This window comes from Petaurus breviceps, unplaced genomic scaffold (assembly GCF_028583685.1).
Source record: "Petaurus breviceps papuanus isolate PSGF00001 unplaced genomic scaffold, PetGlider_PUasm1.0 37, whole genome shotgun sequence".
Lineage (NCBI taxonomy): Eukaryota > Metazoa > Chordata > Mammalia > Diprotodontia > Petauridae > Petaurus > Petaurus breviceps.
In genome coordinates, this window is record NW_027186296.1 from 17,509,638 (window position 1) to 17,526,262 (window position 16,625).

A 16,625-nucleotide genomic window follows, 5' to 3' on the forward strand; every position below is an offset into this window, starting at 1 on the left:
CCTAGGACATGGTTGCTCTTATTATTCCCATTTTACAGTTGAGGAAAATGAGGCAGACAAATATTTAAATGGTTTGCATGGGGTCACACAACTAGTAACTAAGGCTACATTTGAACTCAGGTCTTCTTGACCTTCCTGACTCCAAGTCGAGCATTCTATCCACTTTGCTACCTAGTGGCCTCTAAACAGAGCTCCTAAGATTAAAAATAGAGAATTGATAGCTTGGATCAAAGGTGGAGAATTTTAATAAAGTAGTGGATATGAAAAAAAAAAAAGGAAATGGCAGAGAATGCAAAAATGAAGTAATGCAATAAGAAACATAAGCACAAAGTCAAGAGAATGAAATTGCAATTATTACAACACTTGAAACTCCACATAAGCAAATGACTGAAAATTTTTTTAAAAGCATGTCTTCCCTTAGCCACAAAAATAAATCCTGTAAGAGAATTGTCTATGTGAATCTCTCCAGAACCACTGACCATCCTTTATAAGAACTCTATAATAAAATATTTCGCCTTTAAAATAAACAATTTCCTCTGCTCACTAGCACACCTAGCACATGTGATTAAATACAACGAAACTTTATAAGGGGCCCCAAGACTTTTTAATTAGAGGGCTGCATCTCAGTCTTCCCAGGACATCCAGAATCCTGGGCCTTGACTCCAACGTGATCATTCTTAGCCTTATTCTCCACATGCACTGCCCCTGCCTTTACCTGCACCAGCTCCCAACTTCACTCTGCTTATCTAAGTTTGGAGTCAGCCCCTCAGTGAAATTATAACCTAACTGCAATCCAGCCTCCCGAGGCAGTAGGTTTGGGCTATATTACTAAATATTCTGTACACCTCTTTCCCCAGCAAACACTCCCCCATTCCTAATCCATCAACCTTGTGACCATCAAGCACTTCTCAGGTAGTAAACAGTGAGTATCCCACCTCTCCTATTTTCTTTTTGGATGGGACAGGATGAGCTGGCATGGATGGATTAGGACAAAGAGCAAATCTCATTACATTATTTTTTTTCCCCAGAGGTACCTTATTTCCCAGCCACTTGGTTTCATAAAATTAGTTATAAGGGTATCTCCTCTCTCATCTAATATATCCTATCAATTGCCAAATCTTATCATTTCTACCTTCACAGGTCACTTTAATAACATGGCTACCACCGTAATTCAGCACTTCTATTGCAAAAGTTTCTCAATTGGTCTCCCTATTCTAAGTTTCTCACTCCAATTCAGTTGCCAAAGTGATTTTCATAAAACTCACCATACTCATTCCCTTACTCAATAAACTTCAGTGGATCCCCACTAGCTTTACATTTGAAATTAGCTTTAGAAATTGTCATTATTAACATATAATGAAATTATTGATGCTATCATAAAATGAAATTATTAGTAAGGTTATATAGTATTTCATTTCTTTTTATTTGTTTTATGTAAATTAGATAATGTAACTTTAAGTAGGAATTTCAGTTTCACTTTGTATTTGTATTACTAGACCCTAGCACAGTGCCTAGTATACAATAAATTCTTATTGATTAATTTATATTAGTACAATAGTACATGTACATAACTTACAAATAAACACATTTATGTGACATACATGCTCGTAAATTATTAATAGAGGAGTGTGCAACCAAAAATATCTGGAGACTACTGGACAAGGATAGTGCTCTCCAAACTTTTTTCATCATATAAACTCAGCTGCTATTGTGGGTGCCTGAGTAAGATTAGGTTACAACTTCACTGAGAGGTTAAGGCCTGGAAAAGAATGTTGGGAGCTTGTACAGTCTTGGAAGGTGAAGGAGTTGGGGAGTGCTGAATTGTAATGGGTGAAGGATAGGTGAAGCTGAGTTGGAAATGAGATCCATGACTGCCTATGTAGGGAGTGCATGTGACTGACTGATCATTGATCCCTTGGGTTCTAGCCACAACCCCTAACCCAAACTCTGGAGATCAATGGGTTAAAGGACACCCAACACAAAAGTTCTGACTCAGGAGATTCTTGAGGCGTTGCTGTCAGCCTGGAGCCAAAGCACCTTCAGCAAGCTGATTAGAATGCTATGGGTATTGTTTTGAAGGAATTTCAGAGACATTCAACAACATTGTTCTAGAAACCTGTTGCAGTGTTTAACAACCTATAGCCAAGATTTTTCCATATTTATTCTATATTCATGATACTGATGAGTAATTATATATTCACCTCTTTATACTATAATAAACGACCAAATTTCTACAATCATTTTATTGGTTATGTAAGAGTCCCCACTAATATTTACATAGTGCAAAAAAGCTGTTATTACTCCAAAATGATTAACAGAACAGTTATCCTTAATATAGCAAATAACCAAAAAATTTTTTTAAAACCTTCATGTTCTAATTCATACTAAATTTGCTAACTTTATACCAGAGCATAATAAGTTTAAAGACATTAAATTATAGATAAATGTGGCATTTCATTAGGAACTATTTAAAATAAAAGAACACACTATTACACACAACATATGAACACTTTGAAGGTGAGATGTGCCAACACTAAGTTTTCAGGACTTGGGGTTCAAATTTCAAGTTAAACGGACATTTTGGTAGTTTCTGTGGTGTGTGGCTGGGCTGAAAACCCTATAGTTTTTCATTATGGCTTCACTCTGCTTGTTGAGGGAAAAAAAGGAAAAGGAAGGGTTTGTTTGTAAATAAATCTCTATTTCATTGCAATTTTTAAAAAAATCATTAAAATCTGGTCCATATTTTAAATAGATTAAGCTAATATTCTGATGAGTTGGCACAACTTATAGTAAATACTTAAAATGACAGTTTTTAAAGCAAACAGCAGCTTTTCAAACAGTAATACTCTGTATACATACATTTAAAGTAACATTGTATTAAATTTAAATTTTATGTTAAAGAAATTAACTCAATCGTGTATAGCTTATCACCCATTTGCACGTAATGTTTCCCACTCCTCCCCTATCCCACCCCAGTTTATGTTAAGAAATCAAACAAGTGCATTATTCTGACATGAACAGTTTCTGAATATTTAATTAACAAACTACATGAATTACCTTTTGACTAAATTTTTTTCCCAAGTATTGGAGGCATATAAAATACCTTTTCTGTAAAAATGACCTCCAATCAGCTCCTTTAAAAACTGTTCTTCCAACTATATCATCACATTATTTTCCCTGTATTTAGCCAAAAGAAATATATTACAGGATTTACAAATGGCTTAAACAAAAAATTAAAACTAATATGGACATTTGTTTTATGGGTAGTTATCTTCACAGCAAACAAAGCTACGTTAGCAAGAAAATCTGTTTTGGGGAGTGTAATAACCCACATAGTAAATCATATGCCTATATACTGAAATAGAAATATGACATTTCAAATAATTAATCCCAACAAAATAACCTATCTAAAAATTAGAAAAAAGCTATGCTTTGAGCATTGATAGAACCATAATTTCATTATCATGAATTTTCTTCCTTGTTCTCCAAACTTCCCCCCCCAAAACTCCTAATTTTTGGATACTAGACAACCTTCTGCACATACTATAGTTATTACAATTATAATATTATTATAATTTATCAAAAGGAAACAAGTCCTAAGCACATTATTAATACTTAAGCATACTCTCTCAGCACAGTAGCACATCCTTTGCCAAATTTTGGTTTAGCCTCTAGAGGTGACCTGTCTCCCATTATAAAAAGGCCATGGTCCCTTGGGGTGTGTTGGCAGAATGGGTACCACAATTGTGAGAGGATCTATTGCACACATTATAGAACACTTCTGAAATCTATAGCAAAATTACAAGTAATTGGTGGTCTGAGGAATACCCGAACTTCTCCTGTATACAAAGTCAAAAAATTTTAAAATGACAATTCAAGTTCAGAAAAGATATATAAAATATAAGAAACCATTGTAGTATTATCTCAAGATCAAGAGTTATCTGAATCACTGACACTGACTAATCAAAGGAAATATACATCACGGAAAGTACTAAAATCTTTAAATTCACTTTTTGGGGGGAGGAAGATTGTCAGCAGTTCAAAACCTCTATCATTTCCTATACTGGCTAATATTTCTATATGTGTAGAGACAGTAAGATCTGCCATATAACTGCCCATGATTACAATTTAAGAGGCATCATTCCCTACACACTGCATTCTTAAAATGCCCATTACTTAGTGCCTAGGAAGTCTATACTGGGGAACAAAAAGACAATAGTGTTCCCACTCCATACAGTAACAAGGTTAAAAAATTATCAATATTTTCTAGACATCTATGTCTCTCAATTATGAGTATTTTCTATAATCCACAAATTTTCTGTGGGTCTCAAACACTCATTAGCATCGCAAAGAAGGCTAACATTAATCATTAACCCTAGAATGTTCCAAGAACTAAAATGCCAACACTGCAAAATACCAAAACTAATACAGTAGTTCCAATGAGTTAAATAAATATTCTGCCCAATTCTCCTCTTCTGGCTCTGTGAGGCACAACCTGCCAGGTAGTAGTGTGGCAAGGAGAGAACTCTATCTCTTCCCATCCCTAGATTTCTTGTTTGAACCAGTCTTATTGCCTAGGTAGTGAGAGCTGGTGAGCAAAAAGTTGATTTGGTTTTTGTATAAGAGGTGGAGACGGGATGGTCTGATCCTCCTACCATCACAAACCTGAAATGGTTCATGAGAGCCTGGTAAGTGTCTGACTGGAGGTGGAGAATTGAGCTCAGTAAGCATTACCCCTCAAAGCAGATAGTTTCTGTGCACACATTGCTAAAGAAGGGCAGTGACATGAATTTTTTTTAAAGTGATCAAGGAGTAAATATACAGTACATACAATTGCTCACTCTGAATCATCATCAGGCAGATTCCACTACAAATCTGCCAGCTTCCTCTCTTCTTCTATACTTGCTCTTCTGAGCTTTAAGTCACCAGGATGCCTGCTGCAGCTCTGTGGATGCCTTTTCTCTCCTCTACGTTAGTAGCTACGGTCTTCCTTCCTTATTATGCAGGAGATATAGCACTAGGCTAGTGCAACTGACATGCAAAGGTTTCATTCTACACAAGATCTTATGCACCAAACCAGATCCTCAAGTCAAGAGGGTCAAGATCCCAAAACATGCAAGATATCAGCTACCAATATCCAAGCCTTGCCTTTGAATACTTTACATTGAGTGCTTCATATACAGTTACACTTAACTATTAAATATTTACCTGTCAAAACATGCCAAATTCTGTATAATATAGATCATGTACAACAGCATTCCTGAGGTAAGTGAGTAAAAAACAAATATCAGAATGAGGGTGATCATGGTTCACTTTTCCATAATTGTAGAAAATCAGTATTAGCTGTGACAAGCACAGACTATCATTGGTCACCATGGTTGAAGTTTCCTCCTCTTTCATAAAAGTTTTAGAGGTGTTACTTTATCTCTTTAACATCTGCATCTTTCTAAATGGATGAGTAGTCTTTGAAATATGCTTCCAAAGGCCAAATAACAGCTTCATCACGAAGCACTTCTGGTACCAGTCACCCTTTTCCTTTCAATGAGGTGGGTTGTTTTGTTTTTGATGCATTATCCCCACTTCTTTTATAGCAGCCAGAAAAGTCCCCTCGCCCTGCCCCCCGCTTTCATTAGAACAACATGGGCAGAGAAATTAAAATCACAGTGGGATACTCTGAATGAAAATGCCAGTTAACTGTTGTTGAGCTTAAAATTTGTATCTTCTGCTTTCAAAATATGAGTCTAAGTAGGCAATTTAAAATTATTTCCCTTAAAACTGATATTTTAACATTAGTTTCTATCACAAGAAAAAGCTAGAACTTATCTGCCAAAATTTTCATAGAGAGCTCTTAGAAATACATTTTGATGTTAATTAAAAGCTAAGCTACAGATCATAATGAAATAAGTAACAAAGACAACTACAAAAATATTTCTGTTGGGAATTAAATACACTTATTAAACATTTAACAGTGCAAAATGTTGAGATGAAGCATAAAAGGTAATGGCTGCAACCCTTACAGTTAATTTTATGTATATATATGTACATATATATAGATATATATATACACACACATATACATATATGTTTTTTTTTTAATTTCCTGAGTTATGCATTTTTATGTTGTAATAGAATCAGAATGCTCTTTATTAAGAGAACTACAGCTGTTGGGTTTCTCTTGGACACTGCTTGCTTGTTTATCAGCTGTCCAATCCTCACTGTCAGTTACTAGGTCTGTCTGCTCTGGAACCTCTATCTCCTCTTCTCCACTTTGTTCTGTATTGTCTTCCTCTGCTCCATTAAGGGTTTTCCCAAGCTGAAGGGTTTCCATAGTTCTCTGGGTTTCTGAGACCCATGATTCAATTCTACTGTTGAGCTGCACTTCTACAGATATGGGTTCATGGGGGTAATCTTCATCATCATCATCATCTTCATCCTCTTCTTCCTCAAGCATCCCCGGTACTAGAGTACTTGTGGTACTGGTGATAGAAGAATTCAAAATATCTCGACAGCTCCCATCCAAAGACCCCGTTTCTGTGCTCTGCTGTGATGCCCACTCTAGGTCATCTGGTTTCACTTCTTCTTTGTCACTCACTGTACATTTCCCAGGGTTTGTAGTTGAGGCAGTGCTGCTGGTAGCCACAGAGGGTAGCTGCTTATTAACAGGAACCTTGTCATTTGGAACTTTATTGGATGTTTCAGGTACGATGACTTTATATGAAGCATCTCTCTCATTTTCGGATGTTTCCAGTCCATCTGAGGTTTCCACCATGTTTCTCCAATTTGTTTCTATAAGTAGCAAAACAGATATTTTCATCAGATTATTTCAAACCTTGTCAACTTTCTAGAACCCTAAGTAAGCAACAGGAACTGAACAACAATTGTGTTGTTTCATTATGCAGAAATCAAGAATTTTATAGTTGTAAGGTATTTCAGTCCAACCTATACCCAGAAGAAATTCCCACTATAAGACACCCATCAAATGGTATCCAACTTCTGCTTAAAGACCTCCAATGAAGTCACCACCAAGATAGCCCTTTCCACTTTGGGGCAGCTCTAATTGGGAGAAAATTTTTCCTAAGAGTCTAAATTGGCCTCTCCAATACCACCCACTCCTCTTAGTTCTTCCTTCTGGGGCCAAAGAGAACAAATTTGATCCCTCTGTACCACAGTCTTTCACATATATGAACACAGCTATCACATCTCCTCAGTGGGTTCTCTTTCTCAGCCTAAACATCCTAGGCTCCTTCAACTAATCTCCATATGATGGGGACTGAAGGCCTCTCCCTATCCTGGCTCTCCTCCTCTGCAAGTTACCCAGTTTATCAGTTTCCTTCTTAAAATGTAGGGTGCAGAATTGAACACAATAATCCAGATATAGTATTATCAGAACAAAATACAGTAGCTTATCACCTCCTCTTTCCTAGAAGCTTTGCTTATGCAAAGCATAAACTATCTTTTGTTTGTGAAGTTGATTTCTGAACCCAATTCCCTACTGAATTTCATTTGTTCTAAATATGTTGAAATTTATCTAGGTCCTGTCTTCTGGTATGCTAGCTATCCTTCTTAGCTTTGTGTTACCTAAAAATTTGATAATCTTGCCATTTATACTTTTATCCAATCAACTGATATAAGTGTTACAAAACTCAAGGAAAAGTCAAGGCCCCAGAGGCACTCTGCTGGCAAAGTCCTGCCAAACCAACCTTGAACCTTTAATGACCATTGCGGTTGTCTGGTGATTTCATCAGTTCTGAATTCACCCAGCTTTATTATTGTCCAGCCAATATCTCTTTACTTTTTTCCGTAAGAGAAATATGAAAGATTTTATGCTTTACTAGAATCTAGGCAAAAATTTGTTACAAAGCTGAGCTTTTATTGGAGAAAAGGAAAGTGTTTTGAGTAGCAGTAGTTACAGTGGTACAAAAAAAGAAAGAAAACAGAATCAATGAAACCCTTAAAACACAGAAGCATAGGAAAGTTCAGAAGGGATGTTGACATACCCAGGAGGACAGCATTTGTACTACTGACGCATACTTAAAAAAACACCTGAACATTGTAAATTCACAGCTTCATAAACAATCCTCTTTTCTTTTCTTGACCTTCTTTGTATATGGAAATATTTATGTCTGTTTATTATTCAAAATGAAATAGCAGTCTCCCAATCTACCAGTTTAGAAACCCTATCAAAACAAAAGGAAATAAGATAGTCCTGTTCTCGATGAAGCCATGCTGGCTCCCCTAACTATCTTGAAATCTATAAACCAGTCTGGTTTACTCCTGTTACTGATGTAGGTCTCAAACCCTCTGAACTTTACAATGCTTTACAAGTTGCTATGGCCAAAATTTAAAAAAAAATCGTTATCTCATGGCCCACCTTCTAAGAAATGTATTTCTCTGCACTTAGCTAAGCTCATCTTCTGAGCAAATGTAAATATGAATATTATGTAAAGGTTGCTGCTGAGCAAATGCATAAGGCCATTCTAATTGGGCCTGCCAGAGAAGGTGCTCCATGAAGAGAACCTTCAAGAATCCAGGATCCCCTGCTTACCATGATGACACCTTGTGGTAAGACTTTAGTAGAGAGATCATGATCACAAGAGGAAAAAAAAAAAAATTTCACACAATTAGAAATTAATTTAATTGGAGTGGCTAGGTGGCGCAGTGAGTAGAGCACTGGCTCTGTAGTCAGGAGGACCTGAGTTCAAATCCAGCCTCAGACACTTAACACAAAAACTAGCCATGTGACCTTGGGCAAGTCACTTAACCCCAACTGCCCTCCAAAGAAGCAAAAAAAAAAAGTCTTTGGGGCGGCTAGGAGGCGCAGTGAGTAAAGCACCAGCCCCAGAGTCAGGAGGACCCAAGTTCAGTTCCAGCCTCAGACACTTAATACACACACACAAAAAACAACTAGCCATGTAACCTTGGGCAAGTTACTTAACCCCAACTGCCCTCCAATAAGGCAAAAAAAAAAAAGAAATTAATTTAATCTCATGCCATAAAACCAATATAGACATTAGAATAATATAATCACAGAATTTTAGAATGAGATGGATAATCTCATTGTCTACATAAAAAACTGAGAGCCAGCAAAATTAAGTGCCTTATTAAGGCCATATAACTCACAACTTACTGAACCAAGACTAGAAGAAACTAAGACTTCTGATTCCAAATAAAATGTTAGCTAAATAAATGAATAAATTTTTGCATTATGCTTACCTACCATAGGGCTCAACAAGTAATTCTAGAGCATAGAAAATAAATGAGATTGGCAGCTAGGTGGCACAGAGAGTAAAGTGCTGGCCCCAGAATTAGGAGGACCTGAGTTCAGTTCCGGCCTCAGACGCTCAACACCCACATAAAAAAAACTAGCCATGTAATCTTGGGCAAGTTACTTAACCTCAATTGCCCTCCAAAAGGCAAAAAAAAAAAAAAAAGAAATGAGATCAAGACAAAGAATAACAGAAGGTCATTGTTGGAGGGGACCTCAAAGACACTTCTAATCCAACTCATAAACTGAAAAAAGGTCAACTGGCTTTTGCCTAAAGCTCTCTAATAAGAGAGAATCCTAGGGGTGGCTGAGTGGCATGGTGGATACAGCGACAGGTTCAGAGTGAGGAAAACCCGAGTTCAAATCCAGTCTCAACTTCTTACTTAGTTGTGTAATCGTAGGCAAGTCATTTAACCCAAATTGCCTCAAAAAAATTTTAAAAATGTAAAAAAGGGAACCCACTCCTTTCTTAAGTAGCTCATTCTACTTTAGAAAGTGTAATTGAGGGGCAGCTAGGCGGCACCGTGAATAGAGCACCAGCCCTGGAGTCAGGAAGACTTGAGTTCTAATCTGGCCTCAGACACTTAATACTTAACTAGCTGTGTGATGTGGGGCAAGTCACTTAACCCCAATTGCCCTTCCCTCCCCCCTCCAAAAAAAAAAAGTGTAATTGATAGTAAGTTTTTCCTTAAATCAAGCCTAAAACTAGTCTCTTTGCAATTTTCATCTATTGCTTCCAGTTTTGTCCACTGAGAACAAGAAGAACAAACCTAATTTCTTCTACATGATAGCCCTGTAAATACCAGAAAACAAGTTATCACATACACCTCCAAGTCTTCTCTTCTTCAGGATAACTATTCAAATAAATTACTTTCTACTCAAAAGAGATAGAATAACAATAGGAAACAGGAGACTTGGCTCTGACATATTCTCTGAGATCTCTAGAGAATTATTAATCCTCACTTTACAAATGAGAAAGTCTGAGTATTTCAGCTTCCTCATCTGTAAAATAGGACCTAAGAATTCCTGCCTTACCTACCTCATAGAGGTTTTAAGATGATCAAATGAGAAAATATATGTAAAAATTACTTGGAAAATAGAAAGCCCTAACTAAATACATTATTAATATTATATAGAAACATTTGCCAAGAAAGTAGCAATTTGTCTAATGATAAAGAAAAAACCCCACGGGTGAGCAAATGTCAAGAGAAACTTAGTGAAATAATGATAAACATTTAAATAGCACTTTAGAGTATTTTATATACATTACTCATTTGATCCTTATAATAACCTTTACAAGGTAAATTGCATAGATTATCCCTAATTCACAGCTGAGAAAATAAGTTGAGAGTGCTGAAAGAACTTGCCCGTCCATAGTTCTATAGCTGGTAGAGCCAGAACCTGAACATAGGTCTTTTAACTAAAAAACCCAGTCTTCTTGCTACTACTATACCACAGTAGCTAAATAATACCATTAAAAAGAGAAAAACATTACTTAGGAATGAACTCCCTATTTGATTATATGCCTGTCACAGCTATGGGTAAGAGATGAATTCTTAACCAAGTAAGAGAGAGGCAATTACAAAACACAAAATGGATAAATCTAGGGGCGGCCAGGTGGCTCAGCGAGTAAGAGCACCGGCTCCAGTGTCAGGATGACCTGGGGAATCAAATCCAAGCTCAGATACTTAGCACCACACCCAGAAATAACTGGCCCTGTAACCTAACCCTGATTGCTTTAAAAAAAAAAAAAAGGATAAATCTGATTACCTCAAATTGAAAAGGAGGGAACATAGGGTGGCTAGGTGGCGCAGTAAGTAAAGCGCCGGCCCCGGGAGTCAGGAGGACCCAAGTTCAGTTCCAACCTCAGACACTTAACACCCACACACATATACACAAAAATTAGCCGTGTAACCTTGGGCAAGTTACTTAACCCCAACTGCCCTCCAAAAGGCAAACAAATAAAATAAAATAAAACTAATTTAAGACAGGGTAAAAGATTTTTAAACCTAAATATATCATATCCACCAGTTCCTCCTGGACCATATGCTTAACTTACTCCCAATAACTGCTCTGGGGAGATTACTTCAAATCCAATTTTCACTTGCAGAAGCCATGATGGTTTTCTTTTAATACAGAGGTTCTTAACTTTTTCTTTAATCATACACTCTTGTGGCAAATTGGTGAAGCCTATAGACCTTCTAATTTCATAAGAATGTCTTTTAAAATTTATAAAATAAAATAAGGTCACAAAAGAAACCAATTACATTGAAATATAATCACAATAATATTTTAAAAAACAAGTTCACAAATTCCAGGTTAAGAATTCCTGCTCCTAAAGTTATGTATATTTAAGTGAGCCTGTTCTTAATTTTGGATTCTAGCACCTTGGCATATGCATGTATGATCTTCTGAGGTAACCCATTCCATTTTCAGATAGTTCTTAATTGGTAGAAAATTTCTCCTTACATCAGAATGGCAATATTTATGTAATTTGTATACACTGATCCCAATAATGTCATTTGCAGTCAAGAAGAACAAATCTAATTCTACTTCCATATTACAGTTCTTCAGAAACTTGTAGGCAATTATCATATCTCCTGAGCTACTATTAACAATTCTTTCAAAGAATTAATTCAGTCTTGGCTATCATTTTCATCCCTGAGTACAGCTTTTGTACTGTCATCAAAAAGTGATTCCTGGTTCTCCAGGTGGCTTACAGTCTTTGAATTTCTAGTGGTAATTCCTGTAAGATGTCTGTTCACTTTTTCTTGGGACACATTTATTCTGGAATTCCAGTAAGTATTTTTTAGTCTCCAAACTTCCCAGGGGTAATATTTTTTTGTAGTAACTTTCAATTTTTTCCCCTAAAGAATGTTCATGTTTTATTGTATTTCCTTTTTCATGAATTAAAGCAATTTTATGCTTTATTTCATAATATAAAGCAGAATTTGCTATAAAGCAAATTTCTGCTTTAACAATCCAATACCATCATTTTACTTCTACTAGGCAAGGTTTTGTTTATCTAATTTGTATTACTAAATGTACTTTAAGAATAATAAAATTTAGGGGGCAGCTAGGTGGTGCAGTGAGTAAGGCGCCAGCCCGGGAGTCAGGAGAACCTGAGTTTGGTTGCAGCCTAAGACACTTAATACACACACAAAAAAACTAGCCATGTAACCTTTGGCAAGTTACTTAACCCCAATTGCCCTCCAAAAGGCAAAAAAAAAAAAAAACCCAACAACAAAAAGAATAATAAAATTTCCAAAAGTGTTCCATAATTTAAACTTTCTACTAATTATGGCTGAATTTCTCACCAATTTTTCTAAATGAAAGGAGTTTTCTTAAGAGCTAAAATTTTATTAGATATCTTACTCTTTTCACAGATCACTTTAATCAATGAGTAAAGAGGAGATTTGGTTCAATTAGCAAAAGTTTACCGTGGAGGATGCAATTTTTAAAAATAGGTGAATGGAAGAAGAAGAGGAATGAATAGGGCATTCCAGGTCAGGAAAATGGGACATGAAAAGGCAAGGACATAGGATGAAATATGTATAAGATAAGTAAATATGTTTGGTTAGAGAATTAATTATAGGGAAAATAAGAAGATACAAACATATCTATAGCTACAGAGAGACAACATAGTATGCTAGACAGAAAGCCAGTTGAACCTCTGACACGTATGAGCTATGTGAGGCAAGGACTATAAGATGCAGAGCAGTTTCTGACAAACATTGGTAGCTGGAGTTCCCTAAAGCAAAGCTGTCAATCATGCTGCCCCATGGACTACATGTGGCCTACAACAACTCCCCAAGTGCAGGCCAAACCAAAATAAAATGAAGTTCTCATCTGATTTTATAAAACATGATGCACTGATTTTAGAAAGAACTACATAAACATACATGTTTTTCTAAGTCCATATACAGCCTCCTTGTGTATGGTTTTATGGCTGTTTCTATTTGAGTTTGACATCACTGCTGCAGACTAAGCTGATTTGTGAAACCATTTTATATTTGGCTTCTTCAACACTTTTTTGAGGTATTTCTGTGAGCGGCCTGACCAGTCAACATGGATGTCTCCTATGACTTAACTCCCTTCACTGCACAAGCTTGGGAAGCTCACCTTCTATGTACACAGATGATTCCTAAATCTTCATCCCCAATTCTAACCATTTAATATGTCTCTAATTTCTTCTTGGATATACCTGTAATATATATAATGTATATATATATATATATATATATTATATATATAATATATAATATTCACAGAAAACTGAGCTCTTCATTCTTTTGTTTGCTCTGCTTCCTTTTCTAGTTTTCCACAACACTACCACCTTCCTAGTTTCTCAAGTTGGAAATCTCCATCATGTCAGGCTCCATCCAAATCAAAGCCAGGGCCCATATCATTACCTCATACATCAGAATTATTGCTGCACAGTCTCACTTCTTCTCAACTTTCTTTCCTTCTTTCCTCTTTTACTTCATGCTATATTCGTAAAATAATCTGATCCAAACATTATTTTAATTGTTCTATTGCTTCCCGACCTACAATGGCTGCACTATCAAATCTAAGCTACTCTATTGAGCTTTTAGGTATCCATGAACATATCTATAGGCATTAATATATACAATGCTTAGGCTAAATGGGTTTTGGAAACTTCTATTAAAAAATAATTTAAAACTAAGACTGACCAAAATACTATGCATCTATTTGATTAGTCTGACAAATTCTAAAATTCAGAAATTTACTTAGAAGATATCAAATCACAGTGATATTTCTCACTTTCCAAAATATTCTCCATAGTTTAAGTTTCTTAATATGAGTCACAAAAAAATTCTATGAGAGCTTTCAAGAAAAAAATTTTACTCATGGGCAAAGTCATTTTCCTGATGTTCTTTGAAGCACTTCTTTGTAGAAGAGAAACAGGATAATCACAAAATCAAATCTTAAATCAAAAGTTTACACTCAAACATAAAAGTATTTACAGGATAGTCTGTAATTTCAGAATTACAGTTTCCATTTAAACTAAGCAATTAATAAACAAGAGAAAGCATAGAGGACGAGGGATAAATCTGACAAAGAACTCTAGGAAGATCTGATATGGGAGAAAGCACTAGCACCTGAAGGAATCAAGGAAAATGTCAAGAAGGTAGCACCTAATATGAGCCTTGAAGGAAGTTAAAGATATCTAAGCAGAAGAGTTGAGAAGCCAGTGTACTATAGGCAGGAGGGGTCAACCTGTGTGAATATACAGGAATGGGAGCCAAAATTTTGAATTTGGGGGTAAGCAGATTATCTCAATTGACTAGCACATAGAACTCATGAACTAGAGTATTATGAAGTAAAACTGGAGAGGAAGGAAGATTGGAGCTAGACTATGGAAGGCCTTATTCCAATGAATTTTACTCTAGGGAGAATAGAGCCAAGCTGAAGGTTTCTGAGCAGGGGAGTGACATTGTGATGAGTTCTATTTTGGACATATTAAGTTTGAGTCATCATCAATGGGACACCCAGTGGGAGATGTCCAAAAGGCTTTAGGATTACATTCTGGATTCATCTGAACAGAGATAACTGAATGCATGGGAGCAAATAAGATCATCAAAGAAAAAGTATTAATGGATATCCTTACATAGGAATTTGGAGGCAGATGATGAATGAACAAAAGAAAAGAAGGATTAGTCAGACAGGTAGGAATAGCATGTGGAGACAATAGAGTCACAGAAGCCAAGGGAAAAGAGAGTAACTAGGATCCTGAATAGAGTATACAAGAATGACTCATTCTTCTGATACATACAGGAAAAAGTTTATGATCCAGACTAACAAGATATAGGGTAAGAGTTGTGGGGTAGAGAAGAGGACTAGAATAGTTATTGAAATAAGGAAGGAAGAGGAAGAGAAATTCAGAAGAAGTCTGCAGGTCACAGGATTCATTAATTCTGAAGGGGAAGAGAGCAATATTTGGGAATCTAGAGAAGAAAACAAGAGTCCCCCAAGAGGGGGGAAAAAAACTGAATAAATCACTCAGCAGATCCTTGGGCTAAATCTCTGAGAATGACATTTCCAGAAAGGAAAAAGACATGAAAGGAGATTACTGTGATGAAGAGCACACAGTTTCAAGGGTCATCTCTAGAACCCTGAAAGTTGGATTCCTAGGAATCCTTAGTTGTCTGATTCCTAAGATTTGTGTGGTAAAGTGAACAGTCATGGATTTGCAAAGAACTTTGGTTTGAAACTTAGCTCTGCCAGTTACTGCCTGTGTGACGCTGTGTAAATCACTTAAGCTTTGTGAACCTGTTTCCTCATCTTTTTTTTTTTTTTAAAGCAATTGGAGTTAAATAACTTGCTCAAGGTCACACAGCCAGTTATTTTGTGTGGGTGCTAAGTATCTGAGGCCGGAACCAATCCCGGGTCTCCCGAATGCGGGGCCGGTGCTCTTACTCACTGAGCCACCTGGCTGCCCCAAATAACGTTTTGGGTTTTTTTTTTGTCTTTTTCCTCATTTTTAAAAAGAGGAAATTGAACTAAGTAACTCTAAAGTCCCCTCCACCACTAGATATATGATACTATGAACTTCTGGAATTGAGTGCAATTCTAAATAATGCTGAAGTCTAGAATACTAATTAAATTATGATCCATCTATCTATTCACTATCAGCCCTGAATCAACTTTTTATTTTCTTTAAAAAAAAAAAATTACTTTTAAGACAAATTTAACAAGTTTATTTTTTAAAATATACAGTAATTTTAATTTGTGGGTAATTTAATACTGATTATAAACAGAATGGAAAGAGATCAAACTTTTAAAAAACCTTTTATTTTATTTTTGCTTTTTTGGAATGGGGAAGGTAGGGCAATTGGGGTTAAGTGACTTGCCCAAGGACACACACTAGTAAGTGTGTCAAGACTGGATTTGAACTCAGGTCCTTCTGACTCCACAGCCAGTGCTCTAGTCACTACGCCACATAGCCACCCCTTTAAAAATCTTTTAAAGCATTTCTCCATATTAAGGCAAATGAGGACTTTACCTCCAAAAAATTGTTTTAGACATTTTAAATTAAAATTAACAGATAAAATCACTTACCATATTCCTTTTCATTTACTTCAGAGATGGGTTCAGAAATAACACTGCAAAAAGAAATTGCACTTGCTGCAGAAGGATTCCGGGAATGGCCCATGTGGTGGGGTACCTTCTTAACATTCTTCAAGGCTTCCTCAGCCTGTTCTTGTTCCATTGCTGCTACCATGTCTTTATAAGCTTTCCTGGCCTCCTCAGTCAGTTCTACCAACTTATTAAACAGGCTCTAAGTAGAGAAAAAGTTTCTGGTTAATAGTTCCTCTTACTATACAGTTTTATTCAT

The 16,625-nt window shown here is 36.2% G+C and overlaps 1 protein-coding gene across 6 annotated transcripts in view; it reads right to left on the reverse strand.

The window, feature by feature from the left end:
• Positions 1-1,011: 1,011 nt before the first annotated feature.
• The window catches only part of SECISBP2L (SECIS binding protein 2 like), an 80,767-nt gene continuing 65,153 nt past the window's right edge, over positions 1,012-16,625 (reverse strand). For all 6 annotated transcript variants that reach the window (XM_069098009.1, XM_069098012.1, XM_069098011.1 and 3 more), the window contains 2 exons: positions 16,349-16,568; positions 1,012-6,786 (listed from right to left, as the gene is read on the reverse strand). In XM_069098009.1, coding sequence (XP_068954110.1) covers positions 6,116-6,786; positions 16,349-16,568 — 891 coding nt within the window. In that variant the 3' untranslated portion in view covers positions 1,012-6,115. The remainder of the gene's footprint in view (positions 6,787-16,348; positions 16,569-16,625) is intronic.